A 24,716-nucleotide genomic window follows, 5' to 3' on the forward strand; every position below is an offset into this window, starting at 1 on the left:
ATTTTAATCTGCTTCTTTAAGCTCCACCCTGAATCGTACGCAAACAATCTAACTTATAAAATATGGTTGTTTTTGCTTGATATTCTCTGGATTTATGCTAAAAACTGATAAGAGAGCCTCCCCTGTCCTTCCCTTCACCCCCTGCTGAATGGAGGTTGTGGTCTTTAATAATCAGACCCATTTTTATCATCCTACCGGAAGAAAGGAATTGTTTCACATAGAAAAAGTATTTTTCGTACTCAAATACTTTTTGATGCTAAATTTAATTTCATTTGCCTCCCTTTATATCTTTCCGCTGAAAAAAGTTGGGGCTTCAATTTATAATAGAAACATTTTTCGTATCCAAATGCCCTCACATGCCTAACATGGTGCAATTTGCTCGATAAACTCTCCAGTTATACTGACAACTGTAAGGGAGACCTCTCCTCCCCCTTTTCATCCACCTCTTTGAAGGAGTGAGGGATACCAAATATTCAAAGAAGAATTTCTGGTACACAAATATCGTTCCATGCCAAATTTGGTTCCATTTGCTGTTGTTCTTGAATTATGCAGTAAAATTTGTATGAAACTCTTCTCCTTCTTTCCTTTCTCGGCGCTGGAAGAAGGAAGGGGTCTCAAACAATCATTAGCACATGTTACGTTCCCAAATACCTACACATGCCAAATTTGGTTCCATTTGCTTAATTAGTTTTTGAGTAATGTCAAAAATTATAAAAGAGGCCCCCTCCCCCCTTTATATCTCCCTACTGGAAAGAAGGAAGGGTCTCAAATAATCATAGAAATATTTTTCGTATCCATCGACCCTCCCATGCCGAATTTGGTTCCATTTGCTTTATTAGTTTTTGAGTTATGTAAAAAATATGAAAGTGGCCCCCTCCCCCTTTATACTGGAAAGAGGGAGGGGTCTCAAATAATCATTGAAATATTTTTCGTATCCAAATACCTTCCCGTGCCAAATTTGGTTCCAATGTCTTGATTAGTTTTTGAGTTATATGAAAAATCCCCCTCCTCCCTTCCTATCTCCCCACTTAGAGGAGGGAGGGGTACCTTATATTCATATAAATATTCCTCGTTCCCAAATATCACCCCATGCCAAATTTGATATTATTTGCTTGATGGGTTCTCGAGTTATGCAAAAAATTGTTTTTTGTTAGTGAGGCCCCTCCCCCCCTTCATGAGAGAGGGAGGGGTCTCAAACTATAATAGGAACCTTCCCCTACCTCCAATACCTTCACCTGCCAAGTTTCACGCAAATCGGTTCAGTAGTTTCCGAGTCTATAGGGAACAGACAGACAGACAGACAGACAGACAGACAGACAGACAGACAGACAGACAGACAGACAGACAGACAGACAGACAGACAGACAGACAGACAGACAGAAATTCATTTTTATATATATAGATAAGACTATGTCCGATCACTCTGACTGTTGCTTTTTAACTGACTTTTTCGTCATCTGATCGGGTGCCTGAAATTCCATACTGTTGAAAAATATTCACTGTCAATTGAATACATGAAAAAGGAACGGTAGAACAAAAGGACAGAGCATTTTTAAGAAGTTTATGGGGATTCCGTCACTTCCAACAGCATTAGATTGAATATCGAAAAATTTTTTCTAGAAATCGTAGTAACATCCCCAAGTAACACCGATAGTTTTATTAGGCTCCTCAAGCCTTATAAAACCAAAACTTTATCTAGTAGCCTGCTATAAAACTTTGAATGTTACTTGGGATCGTTACACATAATCTTCATGGTATGGGTAAACGGAGACGCATGAAACTGATTTTCGGTGTAGATGGGTCTGTCGTCATGTCTATTTTCCAAGAGGCCTTCAGCAAAGAATACATTAAGCGCTTCTATATCAGTCACTTCGGCAGATTTCGATTTTTCGAGTTGTAAATCCCTTCTCTACGTAAGTTATTCCACAACTGTTTAGCGTTAGGTCAGGGGAAAGAGTACGATTTGCGAATCTACGTTTGGCTTGATGAACCAGCGTGTTAGCTCTGCTCCGAGTTCTTGTGTACTCGATCCACTGTGCGTCTATTGAGGTAATAGCTCGTTTAGCTGCTCGCGTCAACCAAGGTACACGCTTGTCTCTCACAACGATTTGGTGTTCTGGCCTCTGGTGCATGCCGATCGAGTAGAGAGCGCAACAGTTCAGTAGTCAGTTCGGCTTTGGTTTGACTAGATACTAGATTCAGAACCGAGTAAGGCTTGAAGATTGAGCTCTTCGTAATCGGCATGCAAGGAGTGAATGTCGATGTTTCGGAAATTACGGACCATGATACGTTGAGGAACAGGGTTCTGAATGCATACAATGGCTGCAAGATAGATGACTCATGATCGGAAACGTCATTCGCACTGGTGGTTGCTTAGAGTACGAGTTGTGGTTGATCAGTTACTAGTAGATCGATAGTAGTACTGCTGGTGTCAGTAATACGGGTTGAGGGTGTTGGAAGAATGGTCAGCCCGAATGTAGAATGTATACGATTGAGCGCTTCAAGGTTACTGGTTGTCGTAATGGAGCTAACATTAAAGTTGTAATCACCAATTAGAAATATACGGTCGTACACGTAAGCTACTAGGTCAAGCAGTAATTTTTCGTAAGCTTGAGGGAAGTCGGGATTTAAAGATGTGGGATTGTTCACATGGGCAGGCATATTTTGAGACAGTTGAAGTTGATTTGGGCGGCCAGGAACTCAAATCTGTGTTTGTTAGGGGTCGATGGATCGTAAGTTGACTTCAGCAGTGGAGTTACCTTGATACCTTTCGGAACGTACAGTCCGATACCGCCATGAGCTCGCACTCGGCGGCCTACAGGGAGAGGGCTGCTTACAAAATTGAAACCTGGCACATGGATAGGACCGACTGGTGACAAAGGTTTGAGCATGGTTTCGGTTACAGCAAATATATGGTACTGGTTTCGGCTGAAGAGAAACTTTATGCATGTTTTTACCTAGCTGCGTTCATCTATTGAGATGACCAATTCGAAGGCGATTTATTGGTTGTAGATTAGGCATATAAAAAGGAGGAATAGGGATAACGGTCGACGGAACGACTGGTTCGACGAGGAGTGTAGGAGGGTGATGGACGAAGAGAATGCCGCGCGGGCGGCAGTAGTGCAAAGAGGCACCCGTCGAAATGTGGAAAATCACCGACAGCGGAAGAGGCAGCGAGTCCGAATTTTTTCCAGGAGAAGAAGCGCCGCCTGGAGGAGGAGGAGTTCGAGGAGCTGGAGCAGCTGCATCGTTCCCAAGAAACACGAAAGTTCTATCAGAAACTCAACGCATCCCGCAAGTGTTGTCCCGCCGCCTAACGCCACAAGCAAACAGATTCGTGGGAAGTCATCAGGCCGGCTTCATGGAGGGACGGTCTACGACGGACCAGATATTCACATTACGGCAAATTCTCCAAAAATGCCGGGAACACCAAGTCCCTACGCACCATCTATTTATCGACTTCAAAGCCGCATACGACACGATCGACCGTAACGAGCTATGGAAAATCATGGACGGGAACGGCTTTTCCGGGAAGCTGATCAGAATGATCAAGGCGACGATGGATGGAACACAGTGCTGTGTGTGGATTTCGGGTGAATTGTCGAGTTCATTCGAATCGCATATGGGGCTTCGAAAAGGTGATGGTCTATCCTGCATGATGTTCAACGTGGCGCTAGAAGGATTTATTCGACGAGCGGTGGGCGAAATGCGGGGCACGATTTTCAACAGATCCAGTCAACTTATCTGCTTTGCCGATGACATTGATATAGTCGGCAGATCATCTGCGGCGGTGAAAGAGATCTTCCGCAAACTGAAACGCGAAGCAGGAAGGATTGGGTTGATGTTTACTACGTCCAAGACGAAGTACATGCTGGCCTGCGGATCCGAGACCGACCGAACCTGCTTGTCCAGTAGTAACAAGGTCACGATCGACGGCGACGAGCTGGAGATAGTCGAAGACTTTGTCTATCTCGGCTCACTGGTGACCGCAGACAATGACACCAGCCGTGAGATCCGGAGGCGAATTATCAGCGGAAGTCGTGCCTACTATGGACTCCACAAGCAACTGCGGTCGAGGAGACTTAGCCCTCGCACGAAGTGTAACCTGTATACGACGCTCATTAGACCGGTTGTTCTCTACGGGCACGAGACATAGATATTGCTCGAGGAGGACCTGCGTACACTCGGGGTATTCGAGCGACGAGTGTTAAGAACCATCTTTGGCGGCGTACAGGAGAACGGAGTGTGGAAGCGAAGGAGGAACCACGAGCTAGCGCGACTCTACGGCCAGTATCCAGAAGGTGGTGAAGGCTGGCCGGATACGCTGGGCGGGACATGTTGCGAGAATGCCGGATGACTGTCCTGCAAAACAGGTATCCGCTACGAATCCGATAGGAACAAGACGAGCGGGGGCGCAACGAGCGAGGTGGTTAGACTAAGTGGAGCGTGATCTGGCGAACGTGGGGTGGCCGAGAAATGGGAGAACGGTTGCCATGAACCGAGTGAATTATAGGAATTATGTTCGTTAAGTTATGTCGTGAGACGGTATACTATGTAAATAAAAATAAAATAAAGAAACTGGGATGGTACAGTGTGGATGCATAGTGATTTGATGTGATAGAGGAATTCGAGAGATCAGCAGCAGCGTCAAAGAGGACTGTTGAGTCATCACAGTCAGCTTCACGTTTGACCAGTTGTAGAAGTTGCTTTGGGTTGTCGATGCATACTGAGATATTACCATTACGAACAAACACCGAATGGATGAGCTTTTGTTGTTTAAGCCTTAAAGCAAGGTTCCCGAAGTCAGAAAGCACGTTTTGATAGCACCACATTCAGCGTAAATCGATATTCCAAGAAGACACCAATTTCTAGATTACACAGCTTTAGTTCCTTGAACTTCTCGAAGTATTTTTTCATAATGGTGTCTCGGAGGCTGTTGTTTCTAACATTGACGATTATTGTGAGGGGTAATATTCCAGTCTGTTGATTTGGATGGCTTCGAAGGAATACGGAAACACTCAACAACATGGGAAAACGCGTCGAGAATACTCAACAGCTGGAAAATTGTTTTCACGATGGATTTCACGTCTTCTCATTGCCGGTACGGTATTTTGTTGATTGAAATTTCCACACTATTGACACTTCGATAGTCAAGTAGCTTGCACTTCGAGCGGTCTTCTATTCGATCGGTTTCTAGTATCAGATTACGCATTTGTTTACATTCATTCGTGTAATTCATACCGAGGGAATCAAGTTCTTCTTTCAGTTTAGCCACTTGTAGAGATAGTTCATCAACTTTCTTATTTTGATCCACAAGAGAATGATATAGACTGTCCTTGTTTGGGAATCAGGTTGCCACGAACGCAGCAGTTTTCGCACGAGATCTGGAAACTTTCTAGTTCACTGTCCGACTAATCAGTTCACAGACACATAAGCATAACAAAAACTTAACGAAGCACAAAAAGGAAAGTCTAAATTTCCACGATTTAACCGAACCGCAAAATTTAAAAAAAACCACTTATGGCAGAAATACGACTGAAAAACATTTCTATCTCGAGTATCGAAGGTAAACGAATACTTTTTGACCGGAAAAGATATTTAAACTTGTATAAAATGGTTAATAAAGGCGGAATTTTGCGACCACGATAAACAAGCCAGCCAGCTGTGTGGTTCGTTCAGTTATGATTTCCTTAAAACAGCCGATATTTTCAAACAACAGTTATGGAAACAAAAAAAATTTTAAGATTACAAAACAAACACAACGGGACAGTTTTGCGGGAATATTTAGAGACGTGTCAAAATATACCCGCATAACTGTCCCATTGCTTGTTTAGCGTAAGATAAGCTTTTGTTTTTCATAAATTTATCAAGAACCATATTTCATAGCATTCATTTGAACATTTGTGCAGAAAAGAAGAAATTGCCTTCTAGACGCAGAATCAATGAAAGTATTGAAAAAACTTTACAGCCGTTTTTCTCGATTTGATGTTTTTGCATATGGGACAGCCTTGTCAGCGGAGGCAGTATAATCAACTTTAAATTCTAACTCTAAACTCTTACTTATGGAAGTTGTTTTCTCACAGTGCCATTAGAAGAAAGTTGCGTTCTACGAACTGTCTCTCAGCGTTAGCACACACATTCCTCCTATCCTATCACCATAGAGCAAATTCCTTATCAACTTCATCATCATCATCATCAACGTCGCCGTCGTTTGTGTCCTCGGAGATTGCTACGTGCCTGATTAAATACTAAGTAGGTAGCATGGAACGAATGCATCACAAACTAGGCAGCGCTTCCCTAGAATCTCTCCAATCTAATCGATAGCTAATCAAACAAAAGGTTGATAAATCACTTCTGAGCACTAACTAGGGCTAGAACAGGACAGAACGGACAAACGGTGGACAAACAAACACACAGTGAAACATCCAAGTTTGTTGAGGATTATTGGAACTGCTGTCGTACGTTACGTTAGACTTAGATCGTTAGTCATCGTTGTTAGCTATAGCTGACTGAATGACGGTGGAAGCGGAATTGTTTAATTAATTAAGGTCGATTCACCACCCGATGCCCGTGGACTTTTGTTAAACCAAGGACAAGTCCTTTGAGGTGGACCTCTGATTCGGTCCAGGGTTTATTTACCTTTACGGCCGAGCATAACCGCCAGGTGCAGAGGTGTATTGCCTGAAATTCAGAGAATAAGAAAAAAAATCAATTTCTTTCAACTGGTCGTCGAGGGTAAAGAAGGGCGAGGCCACGAAAGGGCTCTGCGAGAGGGTTGTTTGCAAATAAACATAGTTTTTATTTCAGTTTGTCTTCTTTTTTTCTACTTATAACTACTACGAGACACGAAAAGCTAACTTTTTCCTCTTACTATGACTGAATCGCCTATGATAAATGAGTGGCGTGTAGCTGTAGGGTGGTTTTGTTTATCAAAATACAATAAGCCTGTGGAGGTCTTGTTTTATTTTGATGTGTACATTTTCTCGATCCGTGGCGGGTCGGATGAAAGCATTTAAAGATATAGAAAAGTCCCATGCCTAGCTAGCTAGCCAGTCATCGACTAGAGGCAAAAAGCTCTTGATGATTATCGATGCATGAAGAGAGGTTGTCTTACGGTGGTTTTACCAGCGTTTGAACCGAATCTAATTTCAATTTTTAGATGAAAATTTAAGCAATTCAACGGCGTAGAGTCTATCTTAAAATATTAAACCAAGTAAAAAAAACAGATATATCTCACCATGTTTGTCTTTTGTCGAGGGTTCGTGGGTCCGCAAAAGTTGTGACAGCTTCCTAGTGTCCCCCTTGAAAACGCACTCATGCAGCGGGTGCGAATCGTCGGGCGTTTCGGTCATATTAGCTAGTGCAGAAAGCAGAAGTTCCCGGTGGCTAGGCTCCGATCCCGAGTCAACATCTTCCGTTGAGGAGCAAACCCTAAGATCAAATCACAACAATCACTTGGCGCGTCCCCCGAAACACACAAAAACTCAATAGAAAAAATCAGCAAATCAATCTCTCCTCCGTTCGACTTCGGGAGGTTGAAAATTTGCTTCCCCAGACACGACGACGCACGAGAAAATCGAATGTACTACCGACCGAACCACGGGCAAAAACATACTCCACGGTGTGAGCAAAGTGAAAATAAACTTGACAGGCCCCAGCAGAAGACGGGTGAATGTTTGGCCCTGGCTGGGAGAGAGTTTGGCTTTGCACGAGAGAACTGCAGCCTGTTTTCTTTCCATTCGCCATCGTTCCGTTTTGCCCTGCGGTTTTGTTTGACCAGGTGAGTTGTTTTGAGGGGTGTTTGACACTTCTACTCTCTTGTTGACGCAAAACAAAGAGAGGAGAGAGATGTTTTTGACAGTTGCAGACGTCAAAAATTGGTGGTTCCCTTTTTCTTTCATTCTGTTTATTTTCATCTTCAGCTTGGTCGAGGGGCATTGGCGTTTCTTCAGAAAATGAAGAAATTCAGCACAAAAAGGAATTTAAAATCCAAAATCTCCAGTTATTCGAAGCCCGAACCCTAGTGTAACTTCGATCTGCACTTGCTATTTTTACACTTTCTGAGCTCCGGAATACGTCGTATCGGGTACTGTTGAAACTCTGATTACGATAATCTCGAACTAACTCTTTTCCAGAACCAGACGTATGTGGGCCCATAACCTGTTGAAATGAAGCACAACAATCGGAATTCAAAGTTTGAACAAACTGAATCTTAGATCACTTGGTTTGTCACGTCGTAGAACAGTAGCATATTGCACTAGCGATCGCTAATACCACGTGGGCGAATAAATCACAGACAAACAGAAAAGACTTTCAATTTTTTATTTTCGGCCATTGAAAAATAAGATTGTTTCGATTTTGTTATGTTCTGAAAAAAAAAACATTTGAATTTGTATTTAACCTCAGTATATAAGGGTACATTGACAGTTCTCTACGAACACTACGGTACCGAAAGGCCTCAGCCATAACCTCTAAACAAGAATGAAACGATTAATTTTATCAAAAGGACGTGCTCAAAAAGTGACTTTGACTTTCGCCCCTTCGATAAACCGGTTGAGTTTTCAATAATTTGATTTTGAATGCTGCCAAGGGGAGCCAAGTCAAATAATTTTTCAATATGCGTATTTTTTTTTCGAATTTCATCAACCCCCTGGCAACTTGACGTTTCCCATACTAATCGCGTGTGCCAGTTTTTCTGGTTCTCTGGTTCTGTCAAAATCTCATTTTCACTCAACAAACATATTGAAAGGGTGGATAATGAAATGTTCGACAAATTAAGGTTTCAAACATATTTTTTATTGAAAAAAAAAGTTTTTAAAAATAATGATTAAGAATCACCTATTAAGCGGAAAATGAGTTGATATTTAAAGAAAAACACGATAATATGGTCAAAAAAGTCAGCGTGGTAAATGGCTTTTATTTATGAAATACACAAACAAATTTTAATTAAAAAATCTTGTAAATGTTTATTGCATGGTAAATTTTAAAAACAACATTTTATTCATTTCTAAACAATATTACCTTTGTTAGTTTTTTTCGAAGAGATTCTTTAGAATCATTAAGTTGCTTAGCGAAGGACTCCATCCGAAACACAATCAACACATAATTTCAACAACAAGTTTCGATGGTTAACTAAAGCATCTTGATCCAAAATGTTTTCGGCTAATCCTCTAAAAACATCCCGTGCATCATTTGAAACCTGTGTCAGAGTTCGATTCATTATGATATCATAATATAGTATACTAAGTTTATACTTTGATGATTTTGTTCTACAATTTTTACCTCCAACTCGGTTATTCTGCAGACCTTTAACACATCGGCATTAACTTCTAATCTGCCAATAAAACTATTGAAAAGTTCATTTCTGCAATCTTCACATTTGATGCTACTTACTATTTTTTTTTTTGAATTAAACTTTCCGAAATTTTATCTGTACGTCACTTGTGCAAATGCAAAGCCATCACCTCAACTCGTTTCCGCTTTCATTCTCAGTGTTTACTATCTCAACATATTTGTTAAACTAATATTTCATAACATTCAGCTGGATAAAATTTTACCGTAATAAACTTAAGGAAATAGCGGAACTATTTCAAACCACGTTATGTTTAACGAAATAAACTCATAACTCTATCTGGTGACGCCTTGTAACAAAAACACAACGGATTCGCAAGGAATATTGAAAGATATTCCTTAAAATATTCCTTGACGGATTCGGATGAAAGATGGCCATTTTGTAATCTTTGCTATAAACAGAAATGTTATTAAGTTGGAACCGAGAATGGAACACAAATAGATTGAAATAAAATTACTTATTTCATTGACAACTATTATAAAATTTAATTATAAAGTTATTTATTTTTCTTTTTTGCATCACTTTTGATTATGTGCCCTTTTAAAATGGTATTTCGTCAGTTGAATTGCATCCACGGATGCCGAAACAAAATCAAGTGGTTTCAATGGAAAATGAACGTTGCCGCTGCTAGGGACGACCCAGGATGCATGTAAACAAACGCGACTAGTGCGACATCTACCATTTTGAAGACGGCACAGCAAACTCGACTAAACTGTCAAGTTGCCAGGGGGTTGAATTTCATCTGAAAATCGTAACGAAAATAATAAGTTAAAGAAAATTTAACGATGTTTTGAAAGGTCCTCTTCATATCTCAGTTAAAGTAATAAATTTAACATAAATGAAGTAGGGACTTCATTTCTCAAGTTCGTATTCAATTGGTTATGGTTTGTAATTGTTACTTGTTTAAAAAACAACCTGCAGCAATTAATTTGAAATATGCACATAATTCTTATAATTTGTAGTGATTAAACAGTTATATGAAACATTTTCAATTTCTCTATCATTCATTACTGAGTAAACACCCAAAATTTTCAACGACGCTTCGAAATATTACATTTTCTTTATCTACTGAAATGAAGTTTTTTCATACGCAAGGCGCGTATATGTCTCTTGAAAATCTGCTAAGTTGCAATCAAATGTGTAGGAAATGTTTATAGTTGGAAATTGAGTGGAATATTCTAGAAATAACAAGCGAGCAAATATTCGTTTTTGTCAATACAACCTGGCAACTCTGATGGGGCCAAATCCAAATCAAGTTTTGAGGTTATGGCTGAGGCCAACCAGTCATCAATACCATCGACCGAATATACCCTTATTGAAGAGTTTACTTGTAGAACTTAAACATCGAACAATAACAATCCGCCAACTGCAACGATGATAAAGTCGCGAATGTTATAAAGATTGTAAAAAGGCTGTAATCGAAACAAAAAAAAGTTTTCTGAGTTAATGTTGTACTGTTCTTGTAAACCCGTTTTTGTAACATCATGTAGACATTAAAAAAAAACAAAATGAGGTTATTTATTGAAGTTTCGAATTTTATGGTTATTCGTTTTGAAAAAAGTAATGTTTGAAACATTACGATTGGTTTTGAAATAGATAAAAAAGTACCAAAAAACATTTGAAACATTGAAACATCGAAAATTTTGATCCACAACCGAAATTTGAAGAATCTTAGTTCTACAAATTCTAAAATGTTCTACAAAATTAGAGGAAGCCTAACGTACCGAATAGTGGTATTCGGCGAACGGCCTAATTCTGACCTTTTCAACTATTCGGCCGAATATTCGGTCGAATATTCTGTCGAGTTTTTAAGAAGAAACGAAAGCGATTTTTTAGATTTCCTTCGATTGTTTCGATCTAAATGCCCCTCATGTTTTTTGAGTCAATAATTTCCAACTCTAAAACGCATAAGATATTTTTCACTAACCTCTCTCCCATCCCCTTTGAAAAATCGTACGATGTTTATAATATTACCACATACTAAAAGGATACTCGATGACTTGTCACCAGAGTGTCCATTTCCCGGCTATTTTAGCGTTTCCGGGAATCGGGAAATCTGACGACCCTATTCCCTATTCCGGGTAGGATACTTTACTTGTCACTTCTTGAATGAAGGTCGAATTTGAGTAAGATAACTTCAAATAGAACTTAAAAAGAACGATGATCCTTAACCTCAAGCAAGCTATACACAATAAATTCTAGCCTCGATTTCCAGCGAAAAAAAAAATTACTGGAAACGTTCAGCAATCCAAATTTTTGCTGGGAATCAGCAATCGGTTTTCTTGTTGCTGGATTTTTCATCATTCGGTTGTGTTCTTGTCATTATTACTGAAAAATCAGCAGTTGGTTTTCAAATTGCTGAACTTTCCAACAATAAGTCTAGTTGGCTGGAAAATCAGCAATCGAGTTGTCACGTTGGAGTCTGTTGGTTTTCGTACGCTGAAACAAAGTGAGACTCTATTTTACGAATATTGGTAAGAATAATAGGTATTATTTTTGGAAAATCTGCTTAAAAATTTTAGTTTTTGTAACTTAGTAAAAAAATAAAACAACAAAATTTAATTCTTTTTGTTTAATTTGCAAAATAAAGTGAAAAAATCCGGACAAAATCCAGGCATTTTTCAATGAAATTCGGGCATCCGGGCCAGCCCGGACTGTTCTAAAATTTTGTATCAAATATCCGGGCAAACCCGGATAAAACCGGGCAATCTGGCAACCTTAGTTTATGGCATTTTGAATTTTGTTTACCTCACATTAAATTGAAATATGTCAAAGCAGATCAGCTTTAAATAAAATTTAAAATATTAAATTTAATTAAAAGCTCAAGTACTTGCACTGAAATCCGTTTATCTTCCGCTACATAACATATATTTGAAATCTCTTTTTCTTATATTGAAGGTGAATAAATTTTCTTTAAATCATTTGCACATAATTTTTGCTTAAGAATTGAAGTACTGGAAATATTTTGGAATTCCTTATCAACAAAACGAAGAAAAAAAAATTTTTTTTCAAGATAAATTTTAGGTTCAGGTTCAGGTTCAGGTTCAGGTTTTGTTTAAATGGATTTCTATGGTTTGTTCAAACCAATGGTTACAAAAGTTTTTACCATTAGAAGTTCTGATTGTTTTACTGTAATATTAATGCTTCATTAAGGTTCTTTTTTATAATAAAGAAGAACTTCAGCGTACAGTAGAACAACTAAAATAAGTAAGGGATGAACAAAATATAATGAATGTTACGTGCTGCAGTCTAGCTTGCTACCGATCATTGGTAATTCACTTTTGCCAATAATACTGTTGATTTTTGTAAATACAAGATCAACAAAAAGATTAAAAAGCATTTTTTTTGGAAAAAAAATAAAAATTTATCAGAGTTTTAAACTAAATTCTTCCATTAAATAACATTATTTTAAAAAACTGTAACATTCAAATTTAATTTAAACAAAGAATTCAAGAGATTGTTTAAATAATGTAGTGGGTTGGAAACCGCTGAAGCTAGGATTTTTTAACCTTAACAGTAATGCTCTTTGAAAAAAATGGAAGAATCACAGAGTACAGCAGGGTTACAAAAATAGAACTAGAAATCGATAAAAATCAAAAGGGTAAAGGAAATTTTAAGCTTATAATTATCATTGTATCAAAAGACAGTAATATGCAAAATTTTAGCAAAATTGCACTGCTGTAGCGATTTGCATTGAGTATGAAGTGCAAATGGAATTTTTAGACATTTAAATCAGGAGAAATACAAAAAATAATTTCTCATTCAAAATTGTTTTTAACGGATCGTTTACTCTTGAATATTGATTTTATTAATTTTTTTAAAGCTTAAATAAGACAAACGTTTCTACTCCAGATCGCATCACGATAAGCGATAACACAAAATTAAAGCGCTTCCTAGTATTAACTGATTTTCTTAATCATTGAGCTTTTTCAAATAAAATTCCCTTCAGTGTTGCCAGAATCAGAAAATCTTAAGACAATGAATGAAAATGGATTCGTATATGGATTCATAATATTCTAGATAATTCTAATAATTTCAGTTAATTTGACCGTCTCAGACTGCTGACAGGATTTGCCAGCCAAAATTTAAATTTAAGGATTAGAAGACACTTTCTAAGCATTTTTTATGTTTAAACAGCTCTGTTACTAATTTAAAAAAAAAATTGAAATTTTCTCAAAGTTTTCTATGTTATTGTTGAGTTATCAATTTAATTTAAAAGCAGTGAAAGTCAAAACTAAGATAATTAGCATCTCTGAAATTCTATAACACTAAAAATATATTTATTTTTTTAAGGATTAAAATAGAAAATTTTGAAAAAAAAAATTAGTATGGGGGGTCACCCACAGAATATTTTTATTTTTGGTGAAAATGAACCGGAAAAAGCTCTACTTTCAGCCCATGCAAAAATTAGCGTTACTTTTTTTTTTCTTTAAGTCTTTCTACGAAATACACCGTGGAATGTTTGCTGTTTTCCCAGCAATTCAAATTGCTGGAAATTTCGCTTGAAAGTCAGCGGGTTAAAAAACACAGAACAGACGTACAAACTCGAACAAAACTCTTCAGAAAAGTGTATAAAATTACAAATGCTATCACCAAAAAAATACGTTTAAAATTGACTCAAAACATTGCCATCTATTGTGCCGTTCAAAAGTTACAAATCAACTTTAAAGTGTCCATTTTTCGAAAAAGCGTTATCGTATATGAACTCACAAATAATTAATGTAATGTCTCACTAAAATGGACGGCTTCAATTTATTGCTAGATAAATGCAATCAGAGTTACTTTTAACTGGACCAAATTAAACTTTAATTTTTTATTTTTGCACTACTACGATAGTTCATTTAACTTACAGATTTGGTATAATTATATTCATTTTTTCAAAGAGGAATTTGAGTTTTTTTTTATTTTGATTAAGCAAATAATGTGATCCAGAAAGTTCTAAAGAATATTTTGGCATCCAGACCAGATTAGCTTATCTCAAATTCTTTAATGAATTTATAGCCAAGCTCGAATTTATCCTAGAAAATCTGGAATAAACGATAATCAAAGTATCTAGCATGATCTACATTATAATATATATGGATACACCTAAAATGTTTGTCTGAAACCTGGTGTGAAGTTTTTTTTGGTAATTGGTTAGGTTCTCCTACATTACTTTTGGATATTTTATAAATTATGCTACATAACTAAAAAATATGAAAAGGCATTTCAAAAACAAATATTCAGCCGGCTTAGGCTTAACCGTTTTTTGGTGATATTCGGCGTCGAATATTCGGCCGATTTGTAACTATTCGAAACGAAGGGTTAAAATGGCATTTCATTCGTTCCAGATTCAATTAAGGTAAAAATTTTGTTTACCAACTTGAAATTCAAGAGCAAATCAATGAAAGTAGAGTTTCAAATGCTTCATACATCAAAATCACATTTCCTATTTTTATATTGTACTAGCTGACCCGGTGTGCTTTGCAACACCTTTCAAAATCAAATGATATTTTCAGAATTTATTCAATTTTTTATTGTTTTGTTGGCATTATTTTAAATCACATTTTAACATAATTCATAAGCAATTGCTCTAAAATAAGAGCTGCAGCTGGAGTTTCAAATTGTCACACAAAGATAACTTAAACTAATATTCTGAATATTGATTAATAAATTTGTGTTAAAGATCTGATATTTTTAATATGTATCTTTAGCCTCGCCATTGAAAAGGAGTGTCTCAAATTATTTATACGCAAACAATCTAACTTATAAAATATGGTTGTTTTTGCGTGATATGTTCTGGTTTTATGCTAAAAAACTGATAAGAGAGCCCCCCTGTCCTTCCCTTCACCTCCTATTTTGCAGAAGATCGTGATCTTTTATTATCTTACCCATTTTTGTTCGTTCCCAAAAATCCTCTTATATCAAATATAGTTCCATTCGTTAATAAGTTTTTAAGATTTACAACAAAATTTATATGGAGCCCCCTCCTTTCTTCTCCTTTCTACACTGTAAAGCGGGTCTATAACAATCGTAGGAACATATCTCGTAACCATATATCTTTCCATGCCATATTTGTTTCCATTTGTTGGCTTCGTTAGCATAAATTGAGAACATATGCTAACAAAATTATATCGGGCTTACCTCCCTTCTCCTATTTATGTACCTACTCACTGAAAGGAGGATGGTGTGTCAGATAATCCAAGAATCATACCAAAATGATTTTCCATGTTAAGTTTTGTCCATTTCTCGGATTCTGTAAAAAAAAAGTTAAATGTAAGCTTTCCTCTTCCCTTCCTTTATTCCCAATTCATCATCCCACTGCAAAAAAAGAATTGTTTGACATAAAAAAAATTCTCGTATTGAACTACCATCCCATGCCAAATTTAATTTTATTTGCGTTGTAAATTCTTGAGTTATGCATAAACTTGAAAGGAAGTACCATCCCCCTTCCGTTCTCCCCATTGAATGGAGGGGTGAGAACTTAATATTCACAAAAGTATTTTTTGAACTCAAATACTTTTTGATACCAAGTTTAATTTCATTTGCTCTATTAATTCTCGAGTTTGTTGTTGTTGTTGTTGGTAATCCACCATGGGTGCACGGATTCACCGCAGTTTCTGCCAAAGTATGGGTTCACATACATTCCTTAGATTATTAGATTCGACAAATCTCCAATGCAGCGCGCCACCATACCCGGACCCCATGGCTTCGTATGAACTGTTATGTGGTGAATGTATTGCGTGTGTTGATGTAGGTATATTTTGGAAGAACGAATCAATCAGGTGGGTGTGGTAAACACTCTATTTTTTTTCTTTCGCGTTATCGTTTCTTTTTTTCGCGAACAACTACCGAAACTACTACTCTTCCCAAACATCGTTGAGAGAATGACTTCTTCATCTTCACAACATTATGCACGCACATTCGTTTTTACGTAACTGTGAGTTAATATTTACACGGTTAGAAACAACCACTTAAGTTAACACAAATTTTCAATATTTTGATTATTTTTGCGCGAACCAGTTCTTTGTATAAACATAACGAGAGATGGTCGCTTGAATCGATTTAACTTATAAACCATCCATTAACAAATCATTCTAAAGTTTATTTGATTATTTGGTTACATATCAACGGATCACATATTGATCCCAATGATTCAATACTTACAAAGTTTATATATTACAGCGATTCTAACTTTATCCACCACAGTGGGCTAGTTTACTTACAGGTATTCCGGCATCCGTGTATATACCTGGCCAGCTGGCAACTGATTGAACATTCCAATTATATAGTCAGTTATATAATGAAACACATCTTACCTGTCGGCCCACTTATGGGATTCGAACCCAAAAGTTTTTCTTGCCGATACCGGGAATCGAACCCAGTACGCCTGGCGTACCAATACCAGACTCGCGCCAGCCTATCCACTAGACCACATCGGCGCTCTATTTGCTCTATTAATTCTCGAGTTATGCAAAAAAATTGTATGGAAGCCCCCCTTTCCCCCTTTATATCTTTCCGCTGAAATAAAATGGGGCTTCAATTTATAATAGAAACATTTCTCGTATCCAAAAACCATCACATGCCAAATTTGGCTCCATTTGCTCGATCAGCTCTCCAGTTATACTGAAAATTGTGAGAGAGACCTCTTCTCCCACTTTTCATCCACCTTTTTGAAGGAGTGAGGGAACCAAATATTCATAGAAGCATTTCTCGTACCCAAATATCGTTCCATGCCAAATTTGGTTCCATTTGCTGTTGTAGTACTTGAGTTATGCAATAACAATTGTATCAAACTTCCCTCCCTCTTTCCATTCTCCCCGCTCTGGAAGAAGGAAGGGGTCTCAAATAATCATAAGAACATGTCACATTCCCAAATATCCGGCCATGCCAAATTCGATTCCTTTTGCTTGATTCGTTTTTGAGTTATGTAAATAATTAAAAAGAGGGCCCTCCCCCCTTTATATCTCCCTACTGAAAAGAGGGAGGGGTCTCATATAATCATAGAAATATTATTCGTATCCAAATACACTCCCATGCCAAATTTGATTCCATTTGCTTTATTAGTTTTCGAGTTATGTATAAAAAATATGAAAGAGGCCCCTCCCCCTTTCAACTGTAAAGAAGGAAGGTTCTCAAATAATCATTGAAATATTACTCGTATCAAAATACCTACCCATGCCAAATTTGGTTAAAATATCTTGATTAGTTTTCGAGTTATATGAAAAATTGTAAGGTAACCCCCCTCCCTCCTTTCTATCACCTCACTTAGAAGAGGGAGGGGTATCTAATATTTATTGAAATATTCCCTGTTCCCAAATACCACCCCATGGCAAAGTTGATACCATTTGCTTGATTGGTTCTCGAGTTATGCAAAAAATTGTCTTTTTTTTGGGAGGCCCCTCCCCCCCTTCATGTTAGGGGGAGGGGTCTCAAACCATAATAGGAACCTTCCCCGGCCTCCAATATCCTCACCTACCAAGTTTCACGTAAATCGGTTCAGTAGTTTCCGAGTCTATAGGGAACAGACAGAAAGACAGACAGACAGACAGACAGACAGACAGACAGATATTCATTTTTATATATATAGATTGTACATCAAAGTCACATATTGTGATTTGAAAATAGATAATTCGACCACAATTCACGATAGAAAACGAACTTGAAAATTGATAAAAAATAACACGATGTTTCTCAATATCTTTTCAGAAAAAAATATCAGAACAATAACAATATATGAATGTTCTGGAAACAATTTCAAAAACTTTGGTATTTCGAACAAAAAGTCTCAAAACGAGATTCATAAAAATTTTGTTGTTTCAAAGTTACGCTGAAAACTAAAACAAAAATCCGAAAATTTCAAACGAAATTCTTTTTTTCAACAAAAACTGAATAACTTTCATTAATAAACCTACATTTACAATGAGAGATCCCTTAAGCTCATAAGTCGAAAATCTCTTTACTCCTTAATATCTCTACAATTACGAAAATAAACTTTTAATGAACATTCTGATAGCTAAAACCTAAAACACCTCTGGTTTTGTTCAATAAAACCAAATTGAAGGGGAAGGAACAGTGTGCAGCACATCATCTCTCACTGTTTCAAAATTTTCCCTTTTTTGCTAGAAACTTTTTTTACAAGAAATTTTCCAAAAATTGATACGTACCTATTTCTGGAAAATTAGCATTGAATCTGTCAGAAGAACTTGTATTTTTTTTTCATCGCTATGATTTCAGTAAGTGGAAAAGGAATTTTACCCAATAAAAACATAACTTTAAAACAAAACATTCGGTGAGTCCTATTATTATAATATGCTTCAGGTTAATTTATCAATCCTTCATGTTGACTGGAGGCTGACTGAACGCAGCTTGTAGGCCATGGCAACGTTCAATATCAAGGTTTTAGGTCGCTGTAAATTATTCAAATGGTTATTTGTTTTCAATAAAATGAATTATGTTGAATAAAATTATATAGGAGTTTTTATTATGGGTCATAATAATAAAGCATTATAGATTCGAATCAATTTCAAGTGATCATTTGTAGATTTCTCGGATGCCATTTTTCAGGTACTGATTTTCCAGCAATCGAGTTTGCTGAATGTTTGCAGCAATTAATATTGCTGAAATTATTGCTGAAAACCAACGGGACAAAAACCAGCAAAATTTTCTGGATTTTGTCCCGCTGACTTTCCAGCAAAATTTCCAGCAATATGAATTGCTGGAAAATCAGCAAACATCATCAATCCAGATTGCTGGAAAACAGCTATTTTTTTTAAGACATTTGGCTGTATTTGATATCAAATTTATGATTCAATTCGAAATTAGTAACTGAATACTGGCTGTGCCTATGATGACCAATAAATAGGAATTATTTTCTTCCATTTTTTCAATTATGTAAATATTTATTTCCAATTCTATGTATATTTTTTTATAACCAGCACCAGCTCTGCTCTGGGGTGGAAGCTTTGTGCCAAAGTGTTGACCACCTGAAATAGAGTTTTGTAAGTATCTTTCATAAAACTCACCATTGACTTGATGTCTGCAGACCATGGTTCATAGTTCGTAAAATAAATTCTCACCTTTTTCAGCACGAAAACAAACGGACTCCAATTTGGCAACTCAATTGAGATGTTGGAAAGTCCAGCAATTTGAAATCCGATTGCTGGGTTTTCACAAAAAAAAAAAAAACCCGGAACACAACCGAGTGCTGAAAAATCTAGCAATCAGAAAACCGATTGCTGGTTTCCAGCAAAAAATTGGATTGCTGAACGTTTGCAGCAATTTTTTTGCAGGAAATCGAAGCAGAAATTTATGTATTTATTTATTTCGTCAATCAGTTGTAGACTACGTTTACAATTTGCTCATACAAAATTTGTCTTAACCACTATTTTGTAAATGTCTTCTGTTTAACACTTTTCTTATTGCAGCTCTGGACATGGTTATGTCAATGTGTACACAATATTGATTATAAGTTTTCATCATTTGGTTTACAGGTTTGTTGCTGGCGTACATGGTTCGTTGGGGCTCTGCTTGAAATAAGTTTCTAGTTCGTAGAATGCGTGAGGGTGTGTAAAAGTTCTGATTTTACACGTTGGGAGATAATATCGTTAACAAAGGAAATCATAGCCACGTCTCTTCGTTTTTCAAGCGTTTCAATATTGATTAACATGCATCCTGCTTCATATGATGGAAGAATTAAAGTGGAACTCCCCAGCTTTCTTAGTGCAAATAGTATAAATTGTTTTTGAACCGTTTCTATTCTTGTAACATGAGTGGGCTGATGCGGGCACCAAACTACACTACAATATTCGAGTATAGACATACGATACATACGATCTTACATACGATATGAACAGTGTTTTTATTGTATAAGGGTCCTTAAAGTGATAACAGAATCTTTTGATAAACCCTAACATACTGTAAGCTTTATTAATAATCGTGTTAAAATGTTCAATGAAAGTTAGTTTGGTGTCCAGTATTACACCTAGGTCCCTAATTTTGTTACATCTTTCAATTTGCTGCTGCCCTAAAGTAAAATTAAAATCATGATGGCTCTGTTTTCTAGAGTAAGATATAATGTTGCACTTTTTAATATTAATATCTAGCAGACTTTTTGCACACCAAATGTAAAAAATATTAATGTCATCCTGAAAATGTATTAGATCCATTCTGTTACATATCTCCATGTACAGTTTCATATCGTCGGCATAAATGAGTACTTTGACGCTATTTAATACCGTCAACTGGGGCAACATGCAACAATTTTCAACTTCAATGGCTTCTAAAATCTTAATGCTTACAGATTATCATACCTCTTGTACATGTGGTACACAAATGTTGCATCTAACCCTGCTTTTGCATGTTGCCCCGTTTGACGGTACTAAATTGACATCGTCAACAAAAATTATAAATAGCGAGGGGCCCAAGTGAGATCCTTGTGGAACACCCGATGTGACCTGTATTTCTGTCGAGATTTTTCCTTTAAAACGGACTACCTGCATCCGATCCGACAAATATGACTCGATCCATTTTAAAAGTGAAGTTGATAATCCCATACGTTTTAGTTTAAAAAGTAGCAATGAAATGTCAACTCTATCAAACGCCTTACTAAAATCTGTATATAAAGTTTCAACAAAATTACACCTGTCCATTGCTCCAAGCGAGAAGTTTACAAATTCTAATAGGTTGGTAGATGTTGATCTACCTTTGAAAAAGCCATGTTGGTTATTGGAGATACGATTTTTCACTTGATTAAACATCTTTTGATTCACGATCGCCTCAAACATCTTTGGAATACATGAGATAATAGTAATGCCTCGATAATTTTTTATATCTGATTGTTTACCAGGTTTAAATATTGGGATTAAAAATGACTTTTTCCAGGCTATCGGAAAGACTCCTGATTTAAGACATAAATTGAAAAGCCAAAATAGTGGATTAACAAATGAAGAAGCAAATTTATTAAGTAATAGTGGAGGTGTTTGATCAAGACCTGGACCTTTTTTGTCATCGAGGCCATTGAGGGAACATAAATTTTTGCCTCGATTTCCAGCAAAAAAAAATGGCTGGAAAAGTCTAGCAAGCCAAATTTTTGCTGGAAACCAGCAATCAATCTGTTAAACTCGAATTGGTTTTTGTTTTTGCTAGTTATTTTTCGTGGCACGCGAAAAGTGTTAGATTGTTTTTCGTTTCTGTAACGGTCATCAAATTTTATTTTCTTTCATATTCCAGCTATCCACCAAAGGTAAAATGTATTTCGATTGTTTATTTCGTTAAAATTCAGATATTATTTCAGATTATGTCCAAGACTTGGCGAAAAGCGGCCAACCCACTGGCAGATATTTTTTTATCAGATTTAAATAAATGCCGCTCAAGAAAAATGAAGCGAAATTTGAAGAAAAATTCTATTTATAAATATGACCACCATGAGGGTATTATATTGAAATTTTAATCCTAATCTAGAAACCACAAATTTCCGGTTGATTTTTTTGAAAAAAGCTGATTTCGAAATTTTTGCTGGAAACCAGGGGCGGGATTATGAAACTCGAAACAATCGAGTTTCGTTCGATTCGACCAACTTTGGCAATACCGATCTCGATTCGAATGGAACGTTTCGAGATGATCTACTACCCGATTTACTCGAAATCTAATACGTTAAAATTTAGAACTCGAACGAGATTCGTAATACTGATTCTAATCCGATTCGAGTTCAACTCGAAACGGGTAACTCGAATCGAACAGGATTCATAATTTCACCCCAGTTAACATTCTTCGTCTTGCTGATTTTTCCAGCACTTGATCTTCATTGTTGAAAAACCAGCAATCGATCTGTCAAACTCGAATTTGTTTTTGTTTTTGCTCATCTTTCGTTGCGCGTGAAAAGTGTTGACTCCATATTCCAATGACAAAGCATTCATACCAGGGGCATAATTTTTCGAAGGGATAAAGTATTTCGTTAAAGAATCTAACAATTTTTATTTTAATTTCATATGGACTGTGATGTTCAAAATACTTGTCGAGGAGGCCAACCCACTGATAGATATAATTCAATTTTGTTATAAAAAATCCAATAACTATCGTTCAAGAAAAATTAACCAACAAATTTTTTTCTATTATAAACATGAATACCAAAGGGTTTAAATTGAAATTCTTATTTAGAATCCAAAAAATTCCGGATTTTGAAAAAAAATAAATGCTGATTTCCAGTAATTAAGATAGCTGGTTTTAAGTAACTGCTGTTTTCTTGCAAAATAAAATTGGCAACCTTTTGAATCGGAAGAGACAAAATCTTCAAATTTTCAAAATTTCAGTGTTTGAAAGAGCCACATTAAAGATTTATTGTTATTGTTTATAATAAAAAAAAACAAAACCAAATACATGAATGATCAATGAATATCAGTTTTACAGAAACATCTTTAAAATCATTAGAGTTTTATATTGATTTGTGGGTACAGACCCGGTTCGTTTTTTGCTAAATTCGATTTTTGCAACCTGTGCCAAAATCGAACGGTTTTTGAAAACAACATGTGAGTTTACACTATAACAAGACCAATATAATTTAGACAGAAAGAATTTATTTGTGAGGTTCAGGAATGGTGATAAAATACAATAACAAAAGTAAGAGTGTTTCTTTTTTTAATTATGCAGTACTCAAAAATTACAAAAAGATTCCCATACAATAATGTATTCTCTTCTGGATCGTTAACTCTTCTGGCATAATTTTCTTATCAATTTTAATGCGATGGCAAATATGGGGTTAAGAAAATTCAGAATCCATATCAAGTATTACAATAAAATTCTTTGCATGATGTTGAAGTTAGGTTGTCAGATTTTTTTCAGCACGTATCCGGTTAGACAAATTCGGGCTATTTTATCTTAGAATCCCGGCAAAATCCGGGCATTCGATTTCAAAATTGTCGACCAAAATCCGGCAAAGTAGGTCAACCTCGGAATTACTCATAGAAACCAAGAAAAAAAAAACTTTAAAAAATATTGTTCCATCAAAATTTATCAGCAGATGGATAAATAAAATAAAATAACAACACATTTTTTTTTTTAAGTTAGACTTGAGAATGGGAATGAGAATACAACCGGGCAAATTCCGGGCAAATTTTATATTACGAACCCAGAAAATCTAGAAGTATGTGTTCAAATTAAACTGAAAAAGTTTTGACCTTCAAATTTGTTTTCGATTATAGTCGTTTTACCATCTCTATGGCATTCGCGACTTTATCAACGTTGCAATTGGCGGATCGTTCTTGAAAAGCTTATCCGGTACTACTGTGCTCCATGTTTACTCTTGGGCTCGAACTCGCGGACATCGGCTCAGGAGACAACAGAATTGTCAACTGAGCTACATCGCAAGTCCATTTCATTAAACATACCGCCACTAACCTTTTCCGCCACGGAAAATAAAAAAAAGGTAAAATTTACCTTTTTGCGAGGTGAATTTTTTCCACCCCTCTTTCGAGGTAAATTTTACCTGTTTTTCATTCACCTAGCAAAAAGGTAAATTTTACCTTTTTTCAATTCACCTAGCAAAAAGGTAGATTTTACCATTTTCTCATTCACCATAGCAAAATAGTAAATAATACCGTTTTCCCATTCACTGATTTAAAAGGTAAATGCTTGTTTGTTTGATTGGTTTCTTCAATAATAATCAATTTTAAAAAACACAGTTCATGAAAAAATTGGTATTTATTTGAAATAAATAGGGACTGTTACCTAATATTTATTTTTGAAATATATCACCGTGTTCTTTAAAAATTGTTGAGGCAAGTCCTTTGTTCGCCAAGCTTGTCAGATCCGGCTTGTCCGGAATAATATCTGAAGGCTGACGGGAATACAACACGAAGCTCTGTGGGCCGATCTGAAACAAAAGCAAAGTATTATGAAGAGAACCAGCACAACTAAATGAAATCTAAGAAAACACTTACCATTTTGTTCCGATTTTCACATATTGTGCACGAAGCAGAACTTGTTCCTAAACGGCAAAACAGCTTAACCTCAATAAACGGATTCGTCAAATAGTTACTTTTTTTCGAGATGATTTGTACCGTTTTGTTTAGCTCAATCCAGGTCAACTTCACCTCGCTACGAGGTAAGTTTTACCTTATTTGGATTTACCTTTCTTTCTAGGTGGATTATACTTTTTGATTCAGCTCAATTCAGGTGAACTTCACCTCGCTACGAGGTGAAATTTACCTTTTTTGGATTCACATTTTTTCTCGGTGAATTGTACCTTTTTTCATTCTTCGTTTCAGGTATATTTTACCTCGCTGTGAGGTGAGTTTCACCTCGAATAGGTAGAAGTTACCTTTTTGGCTTTTGCGAGCATTCACCTTTGCTGTCTCGGTAAATTTTACCTTTTTATTATTTTCCGTGG

General features: G+C 36.4%; 1 protein-coding gene across 3 annotated transcripts in view; it reads right to left on the minus strand.

The window, feature by feature from the left end:
- LOC129744985 (ankyrin repeat domain-containing protein 13C) overlaps positions 1-7,738 on the minus strand; it is a 48,107-nt gene extending 40,369 nt beyond the window's left edge. The window contains exons 1-2 of one of the 3 annotated variants that reach the window (XM_055737805.1): positions 7,238-7,732; positions 6,640-6,681 (exon numbers count right to left, since the gene is read on the minus strand). In XM_055737805.1, coding sequence (XP_055593780.1) covers positions 6,640-6,681; positions 7,238-7,352 — 157 coding nt within the window. In that variant the 5' untranslated portion in view covers positions 7,353-7,732. Of the gene's footprint in view, positions 1-6,639; positions 6,682-7,237 lie in introns of all 3 variants that reach the window. The other 2 variants (XM_055737806.1, XM_055737807.1) reach the window with 2 other exon arrangements.
- Between the last annotated feature and the right edge of the window lie 16,978 nt (positions 7,739-24,716).

Source organism: Uranotaenia lowii, chromosome 2 (assembly GCF_029784155.1).
Source record: "Uranotaenia lowii strain MFRU-FL chromosome 2, ASM2978415v1, whole genome shotgun sequence".
In the NCBI taxonomy this organism is placed as follows: domain Eukaryota; kingdom Metazoa; phylum Arthropoda; class Insecta; order Diptera; family Culicidae; genus Uranotaenia; species Uranotaenia lowii.